The sequence below is a fragment of the Rhincodon typus genome, chromosome 16 (genome assembly GCF_021869965.1).
Source record: "Rhincodon typus isolate 14 chromosome 16, sRhiTyp1.1, whole genome shotgun sequence".
NCBI classification, from domain to species: domain Eukaryota; kingdom Metazoa; phylum Chordata; class Chondrichthyes; order Orectolobiformes; family Rhincodontidae; genus Rhincodon; species Rhincodon typus.
This window is the reverse complement of record NC_063347.1, coordinates 21,898,259-21,915,554: the sequence shown is the minus strand read 5'-3', so window position 1 is coordinate 21,915,554 and position 17,296 is coordinate 21,898,259. Positions and strand designations below refer to the sequence as shown.

The following is a 17,296-nucleotide window of genomic DNA, read 5'->3' as shown; positions in this document are numbered from 1 at the left end:
TTGTGTGCATTATGCAAGATTTGAATGCTAGATTTGGGTTGGAATGTTTATTCTGTGTTGGCTTTTACTTTTGATTGTGGCCAGGGGATTGTGATGGTCAGTAACAGAAGGAAGGCGAGGTGTGGGGACTATCGGTGAATAGCGAATGAGAGTTTCATTCACTGATATTGCAGTTGAATGAGTTGTTCATGGACAACCTGGGTGTATTGAGTGTCTCCTTCCTTCCTCTTCCACTTACTCTTCCTGCTTTTTATTGCCCTGCTATTCGTCAGCTGGCTACTGTAAATCTGTTGGCAAAAGCTGTGTCCTCATAATGTCAAGATTGTGTGGCATGCAGTACACCATTGCAAATCTTAATATGCACTCTTTCAGGTGCTGCAATGTTTATTTAGTGTGGTCCTGGCAGTGGAAGCAATGTTTCAGCACAGCCATGAACCTGCTCTCTGACATTTCTTGTAGCAGCATGGCTTTGGTTGTGGGCATGCTGCCCTCTGAGTTGTGGACCGGAGCCATGAGCCATGCTCTCAAAGCATAGCCCTCATCACCCTTTGGTTTGTTGTAGTGACTCAAATGCATTGGCACAGTTGTCAACTGCAGAATGAAGGTAGCTTGACTGCTGCCAGGATATTGGACATTGTCCTGCATGAAATGCTGTACACCATTTGACTCCCCTTTGAGAACTGAGAATGAAATATATTCAGATGTTTTGAATACCTAGTGACCTTTGGCATTGCAAACATGTTAAGCTGCAGCCTGGTGTATAACAGAGAATAGCCACTCTAAACTATGCATTCACTCACAAGGCTATCCTCACTCTGCCATGAGATTGCAGTTCTGGCTGCAGCAAGTATCTGATTTCAATGAGGATGACATTACTGCAATGAAAATATACTTCCTAATGTTTGCTGGGAGGAATACTGCCTCAATACCATGGGGAAAATAGGACCTCCTACTGAAAGCCCTTCTCCCCTCCATCAAACCCAGCTTCTCCTGCGCAATGTCATCTCTGCTCATTCTCCCAGTCATGCTGTATCCCAAGGGAAATTCATTCCATTGTACTCATGTAAAGAGGTTTGTGCAAAACCATTAAAGTCAGGATAAAGTCCTTTGGCATATGACACCATTCTCTGGACCTTAATGAATGCCAGGAACCACCAGACATTTCTAGAATTGCAGCACAGCCAACTGTAACAAATCAGCAACTAATTTCTATGTGCTTGATAATCACTTTAAATTGTTCTAGGAGGATGGTGGAGTAGATGAATTGGTGGTCCTTCCTACTGCTGAACACATGCATGTTTAATAAAGGATGTTAGCTGAAATAGTAATGCTAGCATCAAATCAGCACCACATGCTGATCAATGTAACAATCTTGTGTGGTCTGCATCCTTCAGGTGAATTTTGTGGTCCTTTGTCAGGCTTTCACTTGTTAACCACCATTCCTTAGTCAAAGTGATGGGTGGGTTATTTACTTCCAACATTTGTCTATAGATTCCCTTAAACAGCACAATTATGGTTGTCTGCAAATTCCACTTGGGTTTTATACTGTTCCAACATGGGAAATCCCTCATTTTAATGTACATCTGCACTCTTCTGTTGCCTGATAACTCTCAATTACAACATAGTTATTCATTTACTACAAGTATACATGAATAGATATCAGGGTGTCTTGTGGATATGTGGTACTGTTCCTACTTCTGAGCCAGATAATCTATCTTCAAGTTCCATCTGCCATAGCATGTATGAACAAGTTGATTAAAATAGCTACAGCATTGGTCATGAAAGTTGGCTTACCTTATGTCAAGATAAATGACTGTGACTGGTTAGGTTCATAAGAATTTATTGACTTAAAATCAACTCTGAATGCACTTCAAAACAATCCTGGAAACCCCTAACCAACTCTCCCCTACCCACTTACATATGGAGGGAGTTATGCTTCCTTATAAAGGAGAGTCGATGAGCAATATCTGGAAAAGGCTTTGTAACCAAATGGTTGATGTCCTCATGGTATTGGTGGATCTAAATTCCTTCCCCAGCTGCCATCTTCTCTTGCAGATCAATCATGGCACTGTACATCATTTCAATGACCTATACTGGCCGATATTTGCTGTTCCAAGTGTTCTTGGCTACAGTTAAATATTCCTTCAGTTACTGCTCAAGCTGTGTCACAAATACTCACTCTGATAATGTGAGAATCTTGAAGTACTTATATGCACAATGAACTTTTAATTACGTCAGAGATAGTAGGAACTGCAGATACTGGAGAATCTGAGATAACAAGGTGCAGAGCTGGATGAATACAGCAGGCCAAGCAGCATCATAGGAGCAGAAAGGCTGACATTTCGGGCCTAGACCCTTCATCGGAAATGGGGGAGGGGAAGGGGGTTCTGAAATAAATAGGGAGAGAGGGGGAGGCGGATAGAAGATGGATAGAGGAGAGGATAGGTGGAGAGGAAACAGACAGGTCGAAGAGGCGGGGATGGAGCCAGTAAAGGTGAGTGTAGGTGGGGAGTTAGGGAGGGGATAGGTCAGTCCAGGGAGGATGGACAGATCAAGGGGGCGGGATGAGGTTAGTAGGTAGGAGATGGGGGTGCGGCTTGAGGTGGGAGGAGGGGATAGGTGGGAGGAAGAACAGGTTAGGGAGGCGGGGACGAGCTAGACTGGTTTTGGGATGTGGTAGGGGGAGGGGAGATTTTGAAGCTTGTGAAATCCACATTGATACCATTGGGCTGCAGGGTTCCCAAGTGGAATATGAGTTGCTGTTCCTGCAACCTTCGGGTGGCATCGTTGTGGCACTGCAGGAGGCCCAGAATGGACATGTCGTCTGAGGAATGGGAGGGGGAGTTGAAATGGTTCGCGACTGGGAGGTGCAGTTGTTTAGTGCGAACCGAGCGTAGGTGTTCTGCAAAGCGATCCCTGAGCCTCCACTTAGTTTCCCAGATGTAGAGGAGGCCACAACGGGTACAGCGAATGCAGTATACCACATTGGCAGATGTGCAGGTGAACATCTGCTTGGTGTGGAAAGTCTTCTTGGGGCCTGGGATGGGGGTGAGGGAGGAGGTATGGGGGCAGGTGTAGCACTTCCTGCGGTTGCAGGGGAAAGTGCCGGGTGTGGTGGGGCTGGAGGGGAGTGTGGAGCGGACAAGGGAGTCACGGAGAGAGTGGTCCCTCCGGAAAGCAGATAAGGGTGGGGAGGGAAAGATGTCTTTGGTGGTGGGGTCGGATTACAGATGGCGGAAGTGTCGGAGGATGATGCGTTGGATCCGGAGGTTGGTGGGGTGGTACGTGAACATGAGGGGGATTCTGTTTTGGTTGTTATTGCGGGGAGGGGGTATGAGGGATGAGTTGCGGGAAATGCGGGAGACATGGTCAAGGGCGTTCTCGACCACTGAGGGGGGGATGTTGCGGTCCTTGAAAAGCAAGGACATCTGAGATGTCTGGGAGTGGAATGCCTCATCTTGGGAGCAGATGCGGCGGAGGCGAAGGAATTGGGAATAGGGGATGACCTTTTTGCAGGAAGGTGGGTGAGAGGAGGTGTATTCTCGGTAGCTGTGGGAGTCGGTAGGCTTGAAATGGATATCGGTTTCCAGGTGGTTGCCAGAGATGAAAACAGAGAGGTCCAGGAAGGAAAGAGAGGTATCGGAGATGGTCCAGGTGTACTTAAGGTTGGGGTGGAAACTGTTCTCTGATTTCCGATGGTTACAGAGAAAATGAGGAGCTGACGGGAAGACAGGCATCTACAAGGGAAAGGAACCTTTTTAAACTCAAGTTACTGCCACCAACTGGAGGTGGTGGTTGAATAAAGAAGCTCATCCCTCCCTACCTTGAGACTTGACAATTTTGGGTATCTTGCCTGGAACAGTAAAAAATTGGCGAACTCTGCACGGGGACTAGTCTTAACATACTAAAATGCAAAAGAGAATGCTTTACATACGGCTACTCCTTGTACACAATGATTCCATCTTACATCAGTTAAAACCCTCTGTCTTAACATAGAACATTACAATGTTAATTAAAACGTGTATAATGTACGTTATACATTCTATAACAGAGGTGTCTGGTAAAGCTTGTCTATGCAGTGTCAGACCCTTTTCCCTGAAGTCCCTCTCTAAATGCTTTTTCTCTCTAACCCTCCATTTGTCTTCTTTTATACACTTTCCCGATCTATTTCTCTAAAAAAGAGGCCTTGTTCATTTAAATAAAACATTACTTTATACATTAAGTCAAAATTAGAAAGAGGAAAGAAATTGATTGCTTTCTCTCTCTGTCTGCCTGTTTTTCCCTGAAGTTTGACTTGTAAGAATATAAGATTAGAAGACTTAGGAGTAGCAGTAAGCTATTTAATCTATCAAAACTGTTTCTCCATTCAGTAAAACTACGGTTGATGTGATTGCAGCCTTAATATCATCTTATTCTCTGTGCTTGGCTGGCCTAACATCTAGCTAGCCTTGAATATACCAACAACCCATCCTCCACTGGAAATGTGGAACAGAGTTCAGAAGACTATCAGCTCTTGACAGAAGCAATGTCCTCATCTGCATCTTAAATGAGAGACCTCTTAACTCATGGTTTGAGAATCCTCAATGAGAAGCAACATTTCCTTTGCATTTACTCTGTCATGCCCCCTCAAAATCTTATGCTTCAATAAGATCACCTCTCATTCTTTTAAACTCCAATGAAAATAGGCCCAACTAGTCTGAAGAAGTGTTACTGGATCCAAAGCATTAATTCTGCTTTCTCTCCACAGATGCTGCCAGAACTCCTGCATTTCTCCAGCAATTTCTGTTTTTGTTTCAGATTTCCAGCATCAGTAGTTCTTTGTTTTATTTTATCATCTCAAGCATCAGTTTAGTGAGCCTTCTCTGAACTACCTCCAGAGCAAAGTATATCCGTCAAAGCATGAGCCCAGGCCTTTTCAATCAAAACAGAAGGAAATAATTAGCTGGCTCCAAAATTCAGCATTCTATTGTGAAAATTTGGCATTACCTTTAAGAAAGGCCTCCTGCCACATCCTCAGTTCTCATAGAGTCATTGAGATGTACAGCATGGAAACAGACCCTTCAGTCCAACTCATCCATGCCGACCAGATATCCTAAATAAATCTAGTCCCTTTGCCATCGTTTGGCCCATTTGCCTCTAAACCCTTCCTATTCATATACCCATCCAGATGCTTTTTAAATGTTGTAACTGTACGCACCTCCACCACTTCCTCTGGCAACCATTCCATACACACACCACCCTCTGCATGAAAATATTGCCCCTTACATCCTTTTAAATCTTTCCCCTCTTATCTTAAGCCTATGTCCTCTAGTTTTGGAATCCCCCCAACACAGGGAAAAGACCTTGTCTATTTATCCCATCCATGCTCCTCATGATTGTATAAACCTCTACAAGGTCATCCCTCAGCCTCTGACCCTCCAAAAAAAATAGCCCCAGTCTATTCAGCCTCTCCCTATAGTTCAAACCCTCCAACCCTGGCAATATCCTTGTAAATCTTTTCTGAACCCTTTCAAGCTTGACAACATCCTTCCTATATCAGGGAGACCATAATTGCACGCAGTATTCCAATAGTAACCTAATCAATGTGCTGTACAGCCTCAACACGACATCCCAACTCCTATACTCAATGCACTGACCAATAAAGACAAGCATACCAAATGCCTTCGTCACTATCGTATCTATCTCTGACTCCACTTTCAAGGAACTATGAACCTGCACTCCAAGGTCTCTTCATTCAGCAACATTCTCCATTGAGGGTGTAACTCCTGCCCTGATTTGTCTTTCCAAAATGCAGCACCTCACATTTATTTAAATTAAACTCCAAATGCCACTCCTCAGCCCATTGGCCTATCTGATCAAGATCCTGTTGTACTGTGAGGTAACTTTCTTCACTGTCCAATGTACCTCCAATTTTGGTGTCATCTGTAAACTTACTAACTATACCTCCTATGTTCACATCCAAATCATTTACTTAAATGATGAAAAGCAGTGGACCCAGCACCGATCCTTGTGGCACACAAGGTCACAGGCCTTCAAACTGAAAAGCAACCCTCCACCATCACCCTCTGTCTTCTATCTTTGAGCCAGTTCTGTATCCAGATAGCTAGTTCTCCCAGTATCCCATGTGACCTTACCTTGCTAACCAGTCTACCACAAGATACCTTGTCGAATGCCTTAGTGAAGTCCATATAGATCATGTCCTCCATTCTGCACTCATCAATCTTCTTCGTTACTTCTTCAAAAAACTCAATCAAGTTAGTGAGGCACAATTTCCTACGCACAAAGTGATGTTGACTATCCCTAATCAGTCCTTGCCTTTCCAAATACATATAAATCCTATCCCTCAGGATACCCTCCAACAACTTGCCCACCACCGACGTCAGGTTCATCATTAATGAGCCTCATTTTCAATTCCAGGTTTTATGAATTGAATTCAGACTCCACCAGCTGCCATAATAGGATATGAGTCCATAACCCTACACCTCCTTCAAACTGTCTTGGCAGCTCAGAAGTTTAATTATTATATCCATTATTTTGTCATTATCACTGGTGTTCTCCTGTTCTGACTCTACCTTTCCTCAATATACCACATGACAAAATAATACTTTCATTAGAACACATCACTACAGAATATAAACTGTTCCTTAAAACAGGCTGCATTTGTTGCTCTAGATGATTCTCTGGCAGAAGGTTGACATTTTAAATTACATCAGAATAAGTTGAAACTTTTCAAAGCAAGTTGTTTTACTTTGATATGATATTGCTCCTCAGACTCTGATGTAGAGATAATATCACTTGCCTTGTAATACCAGTAATGCTGTGGGGTTCAAAACCTATTATGACAGCTGGTGGAGTCTGAATTCAATTCATAAAATCTAGAATTGAAAATGAGGGTCAGTAATGATGACCATGAAATCTTTGCCAATTATCATTAAAAAATCCATCTGGTTCACTGATATCCTTTAGGGAAGGAAATCTACCATCCTTTCCTGATCTACATGTGACTCCAAACCCACCACAATGTAGTTGATTCTAAATGCCATTTGCAATTGTTTAGGAAGCCACTCTGTTCAAGGACAATCAGGGATAGGCAACAATGCTGACCCTGTCAATGATGCACCCATTCCATGAAAGAATGAGAAAACATCTCAGATTCTATTTATTGTAAAATAAGATAATGGATGCAATATTTAAAGTAAGTTACAGTAATAAATTGACATGAGTAGCAGAGAACACTACACAGAATAATTAGTTCTTAATCTCAGTGAGGAGGTTGACAGGCATTTCTTTGGGCATAGGTCTGGTGTCACATTATTAATTATAATCTAACAAAGTTCGGAATCTTCTTCAGAGAAGCAGTAATGTTTTGAAACAATTTTGTTTGCCATTACCTTCTTAGCATATACACAACAAACCCAATGAACCAGAGTGAACAACGGACCTAATGCCTTTTATAGTAACTAAACTGGCAGACTTTGACCATCAGATATAACCAATTGACTCGTATAATTTAAAAATTGAGTGGAAATTGCAAGAACATTAAAAAGAAATTAGCATTCACATATGCTCCAGTTTTATTAAACATTTCCTAGCATCTATCATATCTCCAGTCAATGTCGGTGATAATGAAGGGGTTTCTAATTTATGCAAATATGTAATGACTATCTGGTGACAGCAAGGAAAATCAAACCACTAAGGAGATGTCACATTTAGGAAAATAATGACAACCCTGAATGGAAAAACAAATTATCTAAAAGGTTAAAGAGATTGCCAGGATATGATGTAGAGGGGAAAAAATGAAACATGCAGAGTGACATTCCTGTTGCAAGGACATTTCATGGTATAGTAAATTCATTTGTAATGGCCTTCATTTTATTTGTGTTTTTAGTTACCTTGATCATTGCTGTGGCAGCTGATTATTCATTGTGTACCTTGCTGCAAATGACAATCATTTCTGCATCCAGAGTACACAACTGAATGATGCTAAATTTACTGTGTCTGAATCTGAGCAGTGTGTGATAATTTGAACAATTTCATGCTTATTGACAGACCCAGGGGCTTAAACAATTGAAGATTGCTGTGTAAACATAGAATAATATTTTGATTTAGAAACATAAGAAAATGAAATTCCTAATGAGAAGTTTACAACAATACTACAGTACATGAGTAGGCCATTCAGCCTAGTAGGTCTATATCATGTTTATGTATGACACCATTTTCCTTTCATTCTTCATTATTATTAGTGTATCCTCTATGCCTTGATCCCTCATGTGTTTAATTATCTTTCCCTTTGATGAGTCTTTGCAATTGACCTCAACTATTGCTTGTATGTTTCATATTCTTCAGTCTTCGGATAAAGATGCTTCTCTCGAATTATTAGGAACTAGCTTACACCTATGAGGCCCCTCCTCAAATGCAAAAGATTTCAATATGTCAACCTCATGAAAAATTTTTCAGTAGCGTAACGCCTTTGATCAGACCACTCCTCAGACTTCTCTCTACAGGGATAAAAGAGATTCTCAGCCTGTTTATCATTTTCCAGTACATGTTTCTTCTGGGTTCTGGTGACAGCATGTGAATCTTTTTTGAACCTTTTCCAATGTCTCTGAATCATCTTTTATAATGTAGACACCCCAAAAACTGTGTACAATATTCCAAAGGTGACGTCATCAAGGTCCATTACAAATTTAACATAACTTCTCAACTTTTCACGTGCAAGGTTATAAAATGAGCAAACCAAACACTAAAATTTGCTTCTAAAATGAATGAACAGATGAATCAGAAGCAAGTGTAGACCACTCAGCCTCTTGAGGCTGCTCTGTCATTCAATAAGATCATGGAATAGAAATGAAAAGTAGGGAAATTATGTTCAATCTATATTGAACATTGTTGAGGCCACACTTGGTGTACTGCATGCAGTTCTGGTCATAAAAGGAACATAGTGGCACTGGAGAGGATGCAGAGACAATTTAGAGGGATGAACAATCCTATTTACATACCTGAAAATGATTGAGAAGCTGTATTTCCTTCTCCTTGAAAGAAAGAAGGCTGAAATGGGACCTAATAGAGGTAATCAAAATTATGAAAGACTTTGAAAGAGTGGATACAGACTCTTGAGGGGAAATATCATACCGAGTCAATCAATATAAGATACTCACTAAGAAAATGAGCAAATGACTCAGAAGAAACTTGTTTTGTCCAAAGAGCTGTGAAAATTTGCAATATGCTTCCATGAGGATTGGTTAATTGAAATAAATCATCAAATCCCTACTGTGTGGAAGCGGGCCATTCGGCCCTTTGAATCCACACCTACCCTTTGAAGAGCATCCTACCAAGATCCACCCTATCCCTGTAACCCTGCATTCCCCACAGCTAATCCATCTAACGTACACATCTCTGAATACAATGGGCAATCTAGCATGGCCAATCCACCTAACCTGCACATCTTTGAACAGTGCGAGGAAACCAGAGCACCTAGAGAAAACACATACATACTCGGGGAGAATGTGCAAACTCCACACAGACAGTTGCCTGAGGGTGGAACCGAGTGCCAGGTGCTGTGGGGCAGCAATGCTAACCACTGAGCCATCGTGCCACCAAAAATAGATGCATTTAAGAGAAGGCCAGACAAGCAAATGAAGGAGAAGGAAATGGAGAGAGATAATGATAAATTTGGATGAGGAATGGTGGTAGAAGGCTCAAATGGAGTATAAATACAGGCATGGCCTAGTTAGCTAATTGTTGTGCTTCTGTGCCACATATTGTATATAAGCCAATTACATTCCTCTGCAAATGACCCCTGCTGCTTGATATTTTTTAAACAACCTGATTAATTTACAGCACACTTCTATTGATTTTTGAGTCTGCAACCTGCAATCTCTTTTGCTACCCTATGCCTTTTAGACTCTTATAATGCAAGCAGAATGTGGCTTTTTTATTCTTCACAACAAGTTTTCCACCTCACACATCTTTATTGAAATTCAGTTGCCAATCACATACCCATTCTGCCAGAAAAACTGAACAATACCAGAATCGATCCCTATTATTACCAGTCTGAGTAGCTGCCCTTGACCTTTACTTATTGTTTTCTGCTTTTGCGCTAGCATGGTTTGATTCTGCTTCCCCTTGACTCTGATCTTCGTTATTAAACTACAATACAGTATGTTATCAAAGATCTTTGAAGCAACGATGAGAATTTCATGAATGTGTTGAAGTTTAAATTAACAATCTTTACAAATCATTTGTGGAAAATTCCTATGGACTAATGTTTTTGTACTCAGTGATTGACACAGACTTACTTCCATTCCACATTACCTACTTCACCAGAAGGAAAATTATTCATTAAATTATGCAAGTTATGGTTTTTGTAACTCGAGTACTGATTTAACAACTGTGATTATCTTCCACTACAATCCATATAATGTACACTTTCTTCACAACCAATTTCCCTATAATAAGCACTGCATAATTTATTTGCTACTACCTAGCTCCAAAAAGCTTTACAATGGTTTCAGTATCAACCTTTTTGAACATATTGGCCTTTTCTCAATTTGGTGATGTGTAATGAGGCAGATTTGATTGGAGAGCTGAAGGTTTTTATTCCCTCATGGATGTTGCTGGCTAGGCCAGCAATTCTTCCCCATCCATGGTTGCCAATGAGAAGCTGGTGGTGAACTGTCTTCTTGAAGCATTGCAGACCCTATGTCCATCACCATTCATGACTGGATGTGGCAGGACTGCAGAGCTTAGATCTGATCCGTTGGTTGTGGGATTGCTTAGCTCTGTGTATCACTTGCTGCTTGGTAGGTAAGTAGTCCAGTTTGGTAGCTTCAACACGTTGACACCTCATTTTTAGGGATGCCTGGTGCTGCTTCTGTTACGCCCTCCTGCTTCCTGCACTCTCCATTAAATCAGGCTTGATCCCCTGGCTTGAAAGTAATGGTTGAGTGGGGGATATACTGGGCCATGAGGTTGCAGATTGTACAGAAGTACAATTCTGTTGCTGATGGCTCACAGTGCGTCAAGGATGTCCAGTCTTGAGTTGCTAAATCTGTTTGAAGTCTTTCCTTCTAGCACAGAGATAGTGCCACACAATACAATGGAGGAACCCCTAGGGGATAGTGACCATAATATGACACATTTCACCCTGAAACTACATAGTTCTGAAAAAAATTTACTTTTTAAATATATATTGAAGTTAAGCTTTCTACCAGCATATTTGCATAGCATATAGAAAAAGGCAATTTACACAAAATAGAATAAATCTTCCCTGTCCAAGGTGAATTACCCCTAAGTGTAATATATGATGTGCAGAATGTCAGTATGTTTACCAGTGCTTCTGAAATGTTGAAAGTAACTGGGTTTGCAAGACTAATGCAAAAGTGATAAAAATATTTGGTCAGATGTATTCACAATTTAATGAATGCACAATGACAAATATTACAGAATAAGTGTTTTGAAATACACTTTTAGAAGATATGTCATATCAATATGCAAGTGATTATGAGAATTTTGGATGAAAAATTAAGTTTGATTGTCAGTGGACATTCCAGTGTTCCAACTTCCACCTGTAAGCAGTCTGAAATCAGAGGAGTGGGTGCACCCCAGCATCAGTGGGTGGCCAGGTTTCCAACTGGGCTATCCTTGGTTGTCTTCAGCATTGTGCAGTCACTAAATATGGGTGGCAGAATGATGAAGGACTTTAATTTACTACGGAGAGGCATAAATGTACAAATACACCTTCTCATTTTAAATACTGCAATGCGTCAATTGACTGCAATTTAATACACCTATTAATCTTCCTCTAATTCTTTCCACCTCTACAGTCTTTCATTGATTTGGCACTATGAAAAATAACTGTTTCTTTGCTGATTCTCGTAGGATTTTATACTTTATTTAATTCAAAGCAGAGTAGTGGAATAAGTGGAATATAAGAAAAAATAATTTGGTCTATCCTTCCATAGACTTTATGCTTTAATGAAAATAGATCTGATTTGGTAAACATAGAGAAATATTTTCCACTTGAGAAGGAATCCAAATCTAGAGTTCAAAAATGTATATAATGTGAACAAACTGCTGGGATTGCTATTTCTTGATTTTTGCAATGTTCAAATATTAACATTTAGCATTAGTAGGATAAATAAATTCTACAAATCTCAGTTCTGTTCTCAAATTACAGTAAAAGTAGTACTTTAATGTTGTCTCTGAAGTACCGACTTTTTTCATGTACGAAAACGAGACAATGTTGAGGTCAACATATGAGCCACTTTTTCATCTGAGAAATTGTAAATGGAGCTGAAAACCATGGAAATATCAGTGAAAAGTCTCCACTTCTGAATAGATGATAGATGGAAAGCACATTTCCAGTTGCCAAGGAACAGCTTGTATGTGAGGAAAAGAAGCCATGATTGGATTGTTGGTGCACTTTAGAGATAAAGTTGTAAAAGTGAAAGAAGAAATATTGCAATGAGATACTGTCGGTTTAATTACATTGATGGCAGTGAAACTGAGCTAGACAACCTAGAAAAAGCACTGCAGGAAATAGCATGGTTGACCATGTCAAAGGCTTCAAAGAGTTTAAGGAGGATAAGGAGGAATATGGTTACAGTGTGAGAAGGTTCTCATTTGTACATTTCTTTAGAGGTATTTCACAATGACATGCAGAAACCAGAAATTCAAACTTGGAATTGCATAAAAGGTGAGTACATATTGGGAGGCATATCAGCTTAGGATTTTTGGACAGAAAAGGAAAACTCAATATAGAACAGATCAGATTGGTATTTTAGGACAAGGGGTTTACAGCAGTACTTTCAGACAGCTAAAAATATTGAACAAAACAAAAAAAAAACAAACTAATGAATCTGTCTTCAGTACATTTCACGTATAAAATAATATATGGCAAACAGCAGCAACAATGGCATGTTATTGGAATGATTTAAACATGAAAGATCCAAAAATAAGGGCAGCACAAGACAGAGCATTGAGGTCACAAACTAGCAGTGAGTGAAATGCTAGTGTCTTTGTGATATATGTACATTGTACCTCGAACATTTAGTTTGGGCTTGAGCCTTTAGTGGATGTAGAATAAATAAGCATCTGGTTTGAAGTACTAGTAAACAGACTGAAGATAATTACAATTCAAAGATTGGTCCATGTTCACTTAGAGAAGTTAGAGTTAGAGGTGTGAAAACAATGTACAACAGGAAGACCTCTCCTAGTTTCATAATGGAGCTGACGTGTTTGGTGAGATTGAAGTTGTATTGAATTGTACTAAAACACAGTCTGCAGCCTCATGGCCTGGCACATTCCGAATGCTATCATTGTCATCAATCCAGGGAACCCTGGTTCAATGGAGAGCACAGGAGGGCACACCAGGCATTGCAGGAAATAGCATGGTTGACCATGTCAAAGGCTTCAAAGAGTTTAAGGAGGATAAGGAGGAATATGGTTACAGTGTGAGAAGGTTCTCATTTGTGCATTTCTTTAGAGGTATTTCACAATGACATGCAGAAACCAGAAATTCAAACTTGGAATTGCACAGAAGGTGAGTACATATTGGGAGGCATATCAGCTTAGGATTTTTGGACAGAAAAGGAAAACTCAATATAGAACAGATCAGATTGGTATTTTAGGACAAGAGGTTTACAGCAGTACTTTCAGACAGCTAAAAATATTGAACAAGCACCAGGCATACCTAAAAAGAAACTGTGTCAACTGGTGAAGCTATAACACAGGACTACTTGCTTGCCAAACAGAATAAGCAGCAAATGATTCCACAATCAATTGATCAGATCTAAGCACTGCAATCCTGCCAAATTCAGTTGAGAATGGTGGTGACAGGAAGAGAAGGATCCACAATATCTCAAACCTCAATGATGGGGACACAACATATCTGTGCAACAATGTTCAGCCAAAACTGGTGAGTGGATGATCCATCTCAGCCTCCATTGGAGCTTCCCAGAATTAAAGGTGTCAATCTTCAGTCCATTCAACTCACACCATGTGATATCAAAATGGCTAAGGCACTGAATATTACAATAGCATGTACTGAATCAATATTCTGGCAATAGTGCCAAATTCATATGTTCCAGAATTTGCTGTGCTCTGAGCCAAGTTGTTCCAGTGCAGCTACAACACTCAACTCTAGCTAGGACACTCAACTCCTGACCTTATTGTAGACTTGGTTGAAATATGGACAAATGTGATGAGTTCCAGATATGTGGTGAGAGTGACTGCCCTTGACATCAAGGCCACAAATGACAGAGTGTGACTTCAAGGAGCATTAGCATCTAGTGATTTCCCACCCAATCAGGAGGCAAACTTTCCACTGACACAAAGCAAAATGGTTGGGGCTTTTGGAGGTCAGTTATTTCAACTCCAGGCCATTGCTGCAGTGGTTGAAGAAGGGAGCTCATCTCCACCATCTCAAAGATAACTAGGGATGGGTAATAAACACAGCCCAATCATCAACGTCCATGTCCCACAAAAGAATATTAAAAATTATATAAAATGTTATCTCCATTACAGACTTATATAATACATTTCCCAGATGAATGAGAGATTTGAAAACAATGAGTGAAAAAGGGAATGTTATAAACTATCCATACACTTTTCAAGTGGAAGGATCCATTTAAAGATGGAAATAATTGGTTTAAATTTTTATTTGGAACATGCCAAATATATCACACTGCTGCAGAATTACTCTTTATTTCTGTGATGGTATAGGCACCCCAAGTAACATCAAATCTCGGAGTATAACAAGAACACTGAAATGAATCGAAGTGCATTCCTAAAAACTGTGACATCCCTTGGTTTAGTCCCAGGAGAAATGAAGAGACCTCAAGGTCCTTCAAAGAATAGGCAAAATATTGAGTGGAAATAAAAGTAGAATGGAGACCATCTTGAAACTTGCAAGCTTAAAAAATAATTGTGTACATAATAAGTTACTAGTACTTGCTTTGTTTAACTACAGTAAAGATTTTAGTTTTAAATATGAATTTTGTGGTATAATTCTTTTAGTTGATAACTTGGAGTTCACATTTCATTTTAAACATCATTGGTCACTACTGAGATCATAGAACATTATCCATTTTTCACAGGTTTGCTTTAAAATGGGTACCAGTATTCATTGCATGTCTACGCCATGGTAATTATCCAAAATAAATTTGCATGATACTTCCCATGGAAGTAAATGTTTGTGGTTTGTGGCATTGGAACTAACTTATAGTAATGGGATTTGCATCAAGCAGAACACATTACTAATTATTTCTACTGACCATTGCTACATGGGTTGTGTAATGCGGTGATCCACCAGGGACTCGCTGTTCCCCTTCCCCCTCCCCTTCTTACCTCAATTATATAATCCTTTCCATCCTTTCCATGGACAGCTTTCACAGCACAGATATCCAACCCACCAAACATTTCACAGCATTTATCAACCCAAAACCTGTACCTGTCGTAGAGAAAAGAAAACATAGATTTTAGATGGCGTCCAAAGACTTTTTTTCAACTCTGCTACCTTTTCAAAACGATCACGAACATTGTTGTAACAATGAGAAAAGAACTTCTTCCACTACTTTCAAGAACTCTTTCTGCTGCGCAAAACAAAATGATTTGAAGTCCTGGTACTAAACTTTGTGTCTGTATATGGAGAGACAAAAGTCCCAATTTTAACCACTTTGTGTACATAGATAGGCAGCTGACCAACCATTGTCACCTTCTGGTGTGAGGGGCCTGGAAAATCTTAACACCTATGTCTCATTTGCAAAAGGCTTTGTTAGCCTGGTGCTTAGATCAAGTGGGAAGTTGCAGCTATTTGGTGTCTTGGAGTGGGATTTCAGGTTCAGGAGCTCACTGCCACTTATATGAAAGAATGGTTCCTGCCATTTGGATAAGTAAGTGCAAGTAAGGGCTGCCAGGAGGACGTCCTGGCTGAAGGAAGAAGAAGGAAGACTGGGGCACACAATGAAACCATATAAAACTGCATATCTTTCTGGGCTAGTCCTGGTGCATGTCCCTTTTGCCACCAGGTAGACCTGCTTGAGAAGCTAGAATGTAGCCCCGATGAGAGTCACTAATTGAAATTGCAATTGGATTCTGATTACCTAACGTGAGCCTGATCTGCATATTTAAATGAAGATCAAACTGCCTTACAGAGTGTATTGCTTTCGCCTGTTCTAAAGAGCAAGTTACGATCACTATATATGGAAAGTAGTGGTAACAGTGTGGGTAAATCACTCCGGCTATTGCTGGTTTTATTATCACAGTTGACAGGATTATGACTGGCCCTGAAAATCTTTTGACAAGGAGATGGAAAAATAATTAAGGATGAAGTGGTATTGCGTACTTGAATTACAGAACCCTGAATTTTCCATTCACAGTCATTTTTACAACAGCCTCCATTAAAAAGGTACATGCGGCTGTTCTTGAACTTGTTAACCTAAATAGGACACTGACAAGAATTAGTACTTGTTCATTAATTTTATTATGCTATCAATACAGCCAGTGACATGGAGTAGAATTTCAGATCAATAAAATTCACGCTCAAAAGAAGTCTTCAATTTCTAGTTGCTCCAGCTCTTAATACGAGCGGCATTTTGCCATTCACAGGGAACTTTTGGTCAGACTGTTCCTGAAACAAACAGGAACAGTCTGCTCTGTAAATTTTAGTTCCACACTCACTTGTGAATTTCAGTGACACTATTCCTGTAGGATGATTGAAGGTGACTTTATACTCTAAATCTGCAAACATAATTAATGAGGCTATAGGCTCAGCACATCATTGAACACCTCTGTTTGCAAATAGTTGCTAAAATGAAATTCCAATCATATTAGGATAATTATATTCTTTAAGTATAGATATGTGCAACAATGTGGCATCATGGAAATTATATGGGAGTTCTGTCTGTGGAGGGAACTGGAGTTCGTCATCCCTTTTAATTTTCTATTACTTAATATCATACTAGCTTCAGGAATAAAGAACTGGAAGGAAGAATATGAGAATCAGGAAGTGACAATAAAGCTGTCTAACTTGAGTTCCAGGATTAGTGCAGATTGGCACAAAGTGTTGTTTGATAAATGCAACTCCCTGAAAAATGCAGAACCTTATTAGAAAATGTGGCAATTGATATTATTGGAAGCATATTATACAGTCAAATTGCAAATTATTCTCAGAGATAGTAGGAACTGCAGATGCTGGAGAATCTGAGATAACAAGGTCTAGAGCTGGATGAACACAGCAGGCCAAGCAGCATCATAGGAGCAGGAAGGCTGACGTTTCGGGCCTAGACCCTTCATC

At 40.1% G+C, this 17,296-nt stretch overlaps 1 protein-coding gene across 1 annotated transcript in view; it reads right to left on the bottom strand.

Annotated features, from left to right (window-relative positions):
* The window catches only part of syn2b (synapsin IIb), a 342,671-nt gene that overhangs the window by 39,328 nt on the left and 286,047 nt on the right, over positions 1-17,296 (bottom strand). Inside the window, exon 8 of the mRNA XM_048606715.1 lies at positions 15,349-15,451. Coding sequence (XP_048462672.1) covers positions 15,349-15,451 — 103 coding nt within the window. The remainder of the gene's footprint in view (positions 1-15,348; positions 15,452-17,296) is intronic.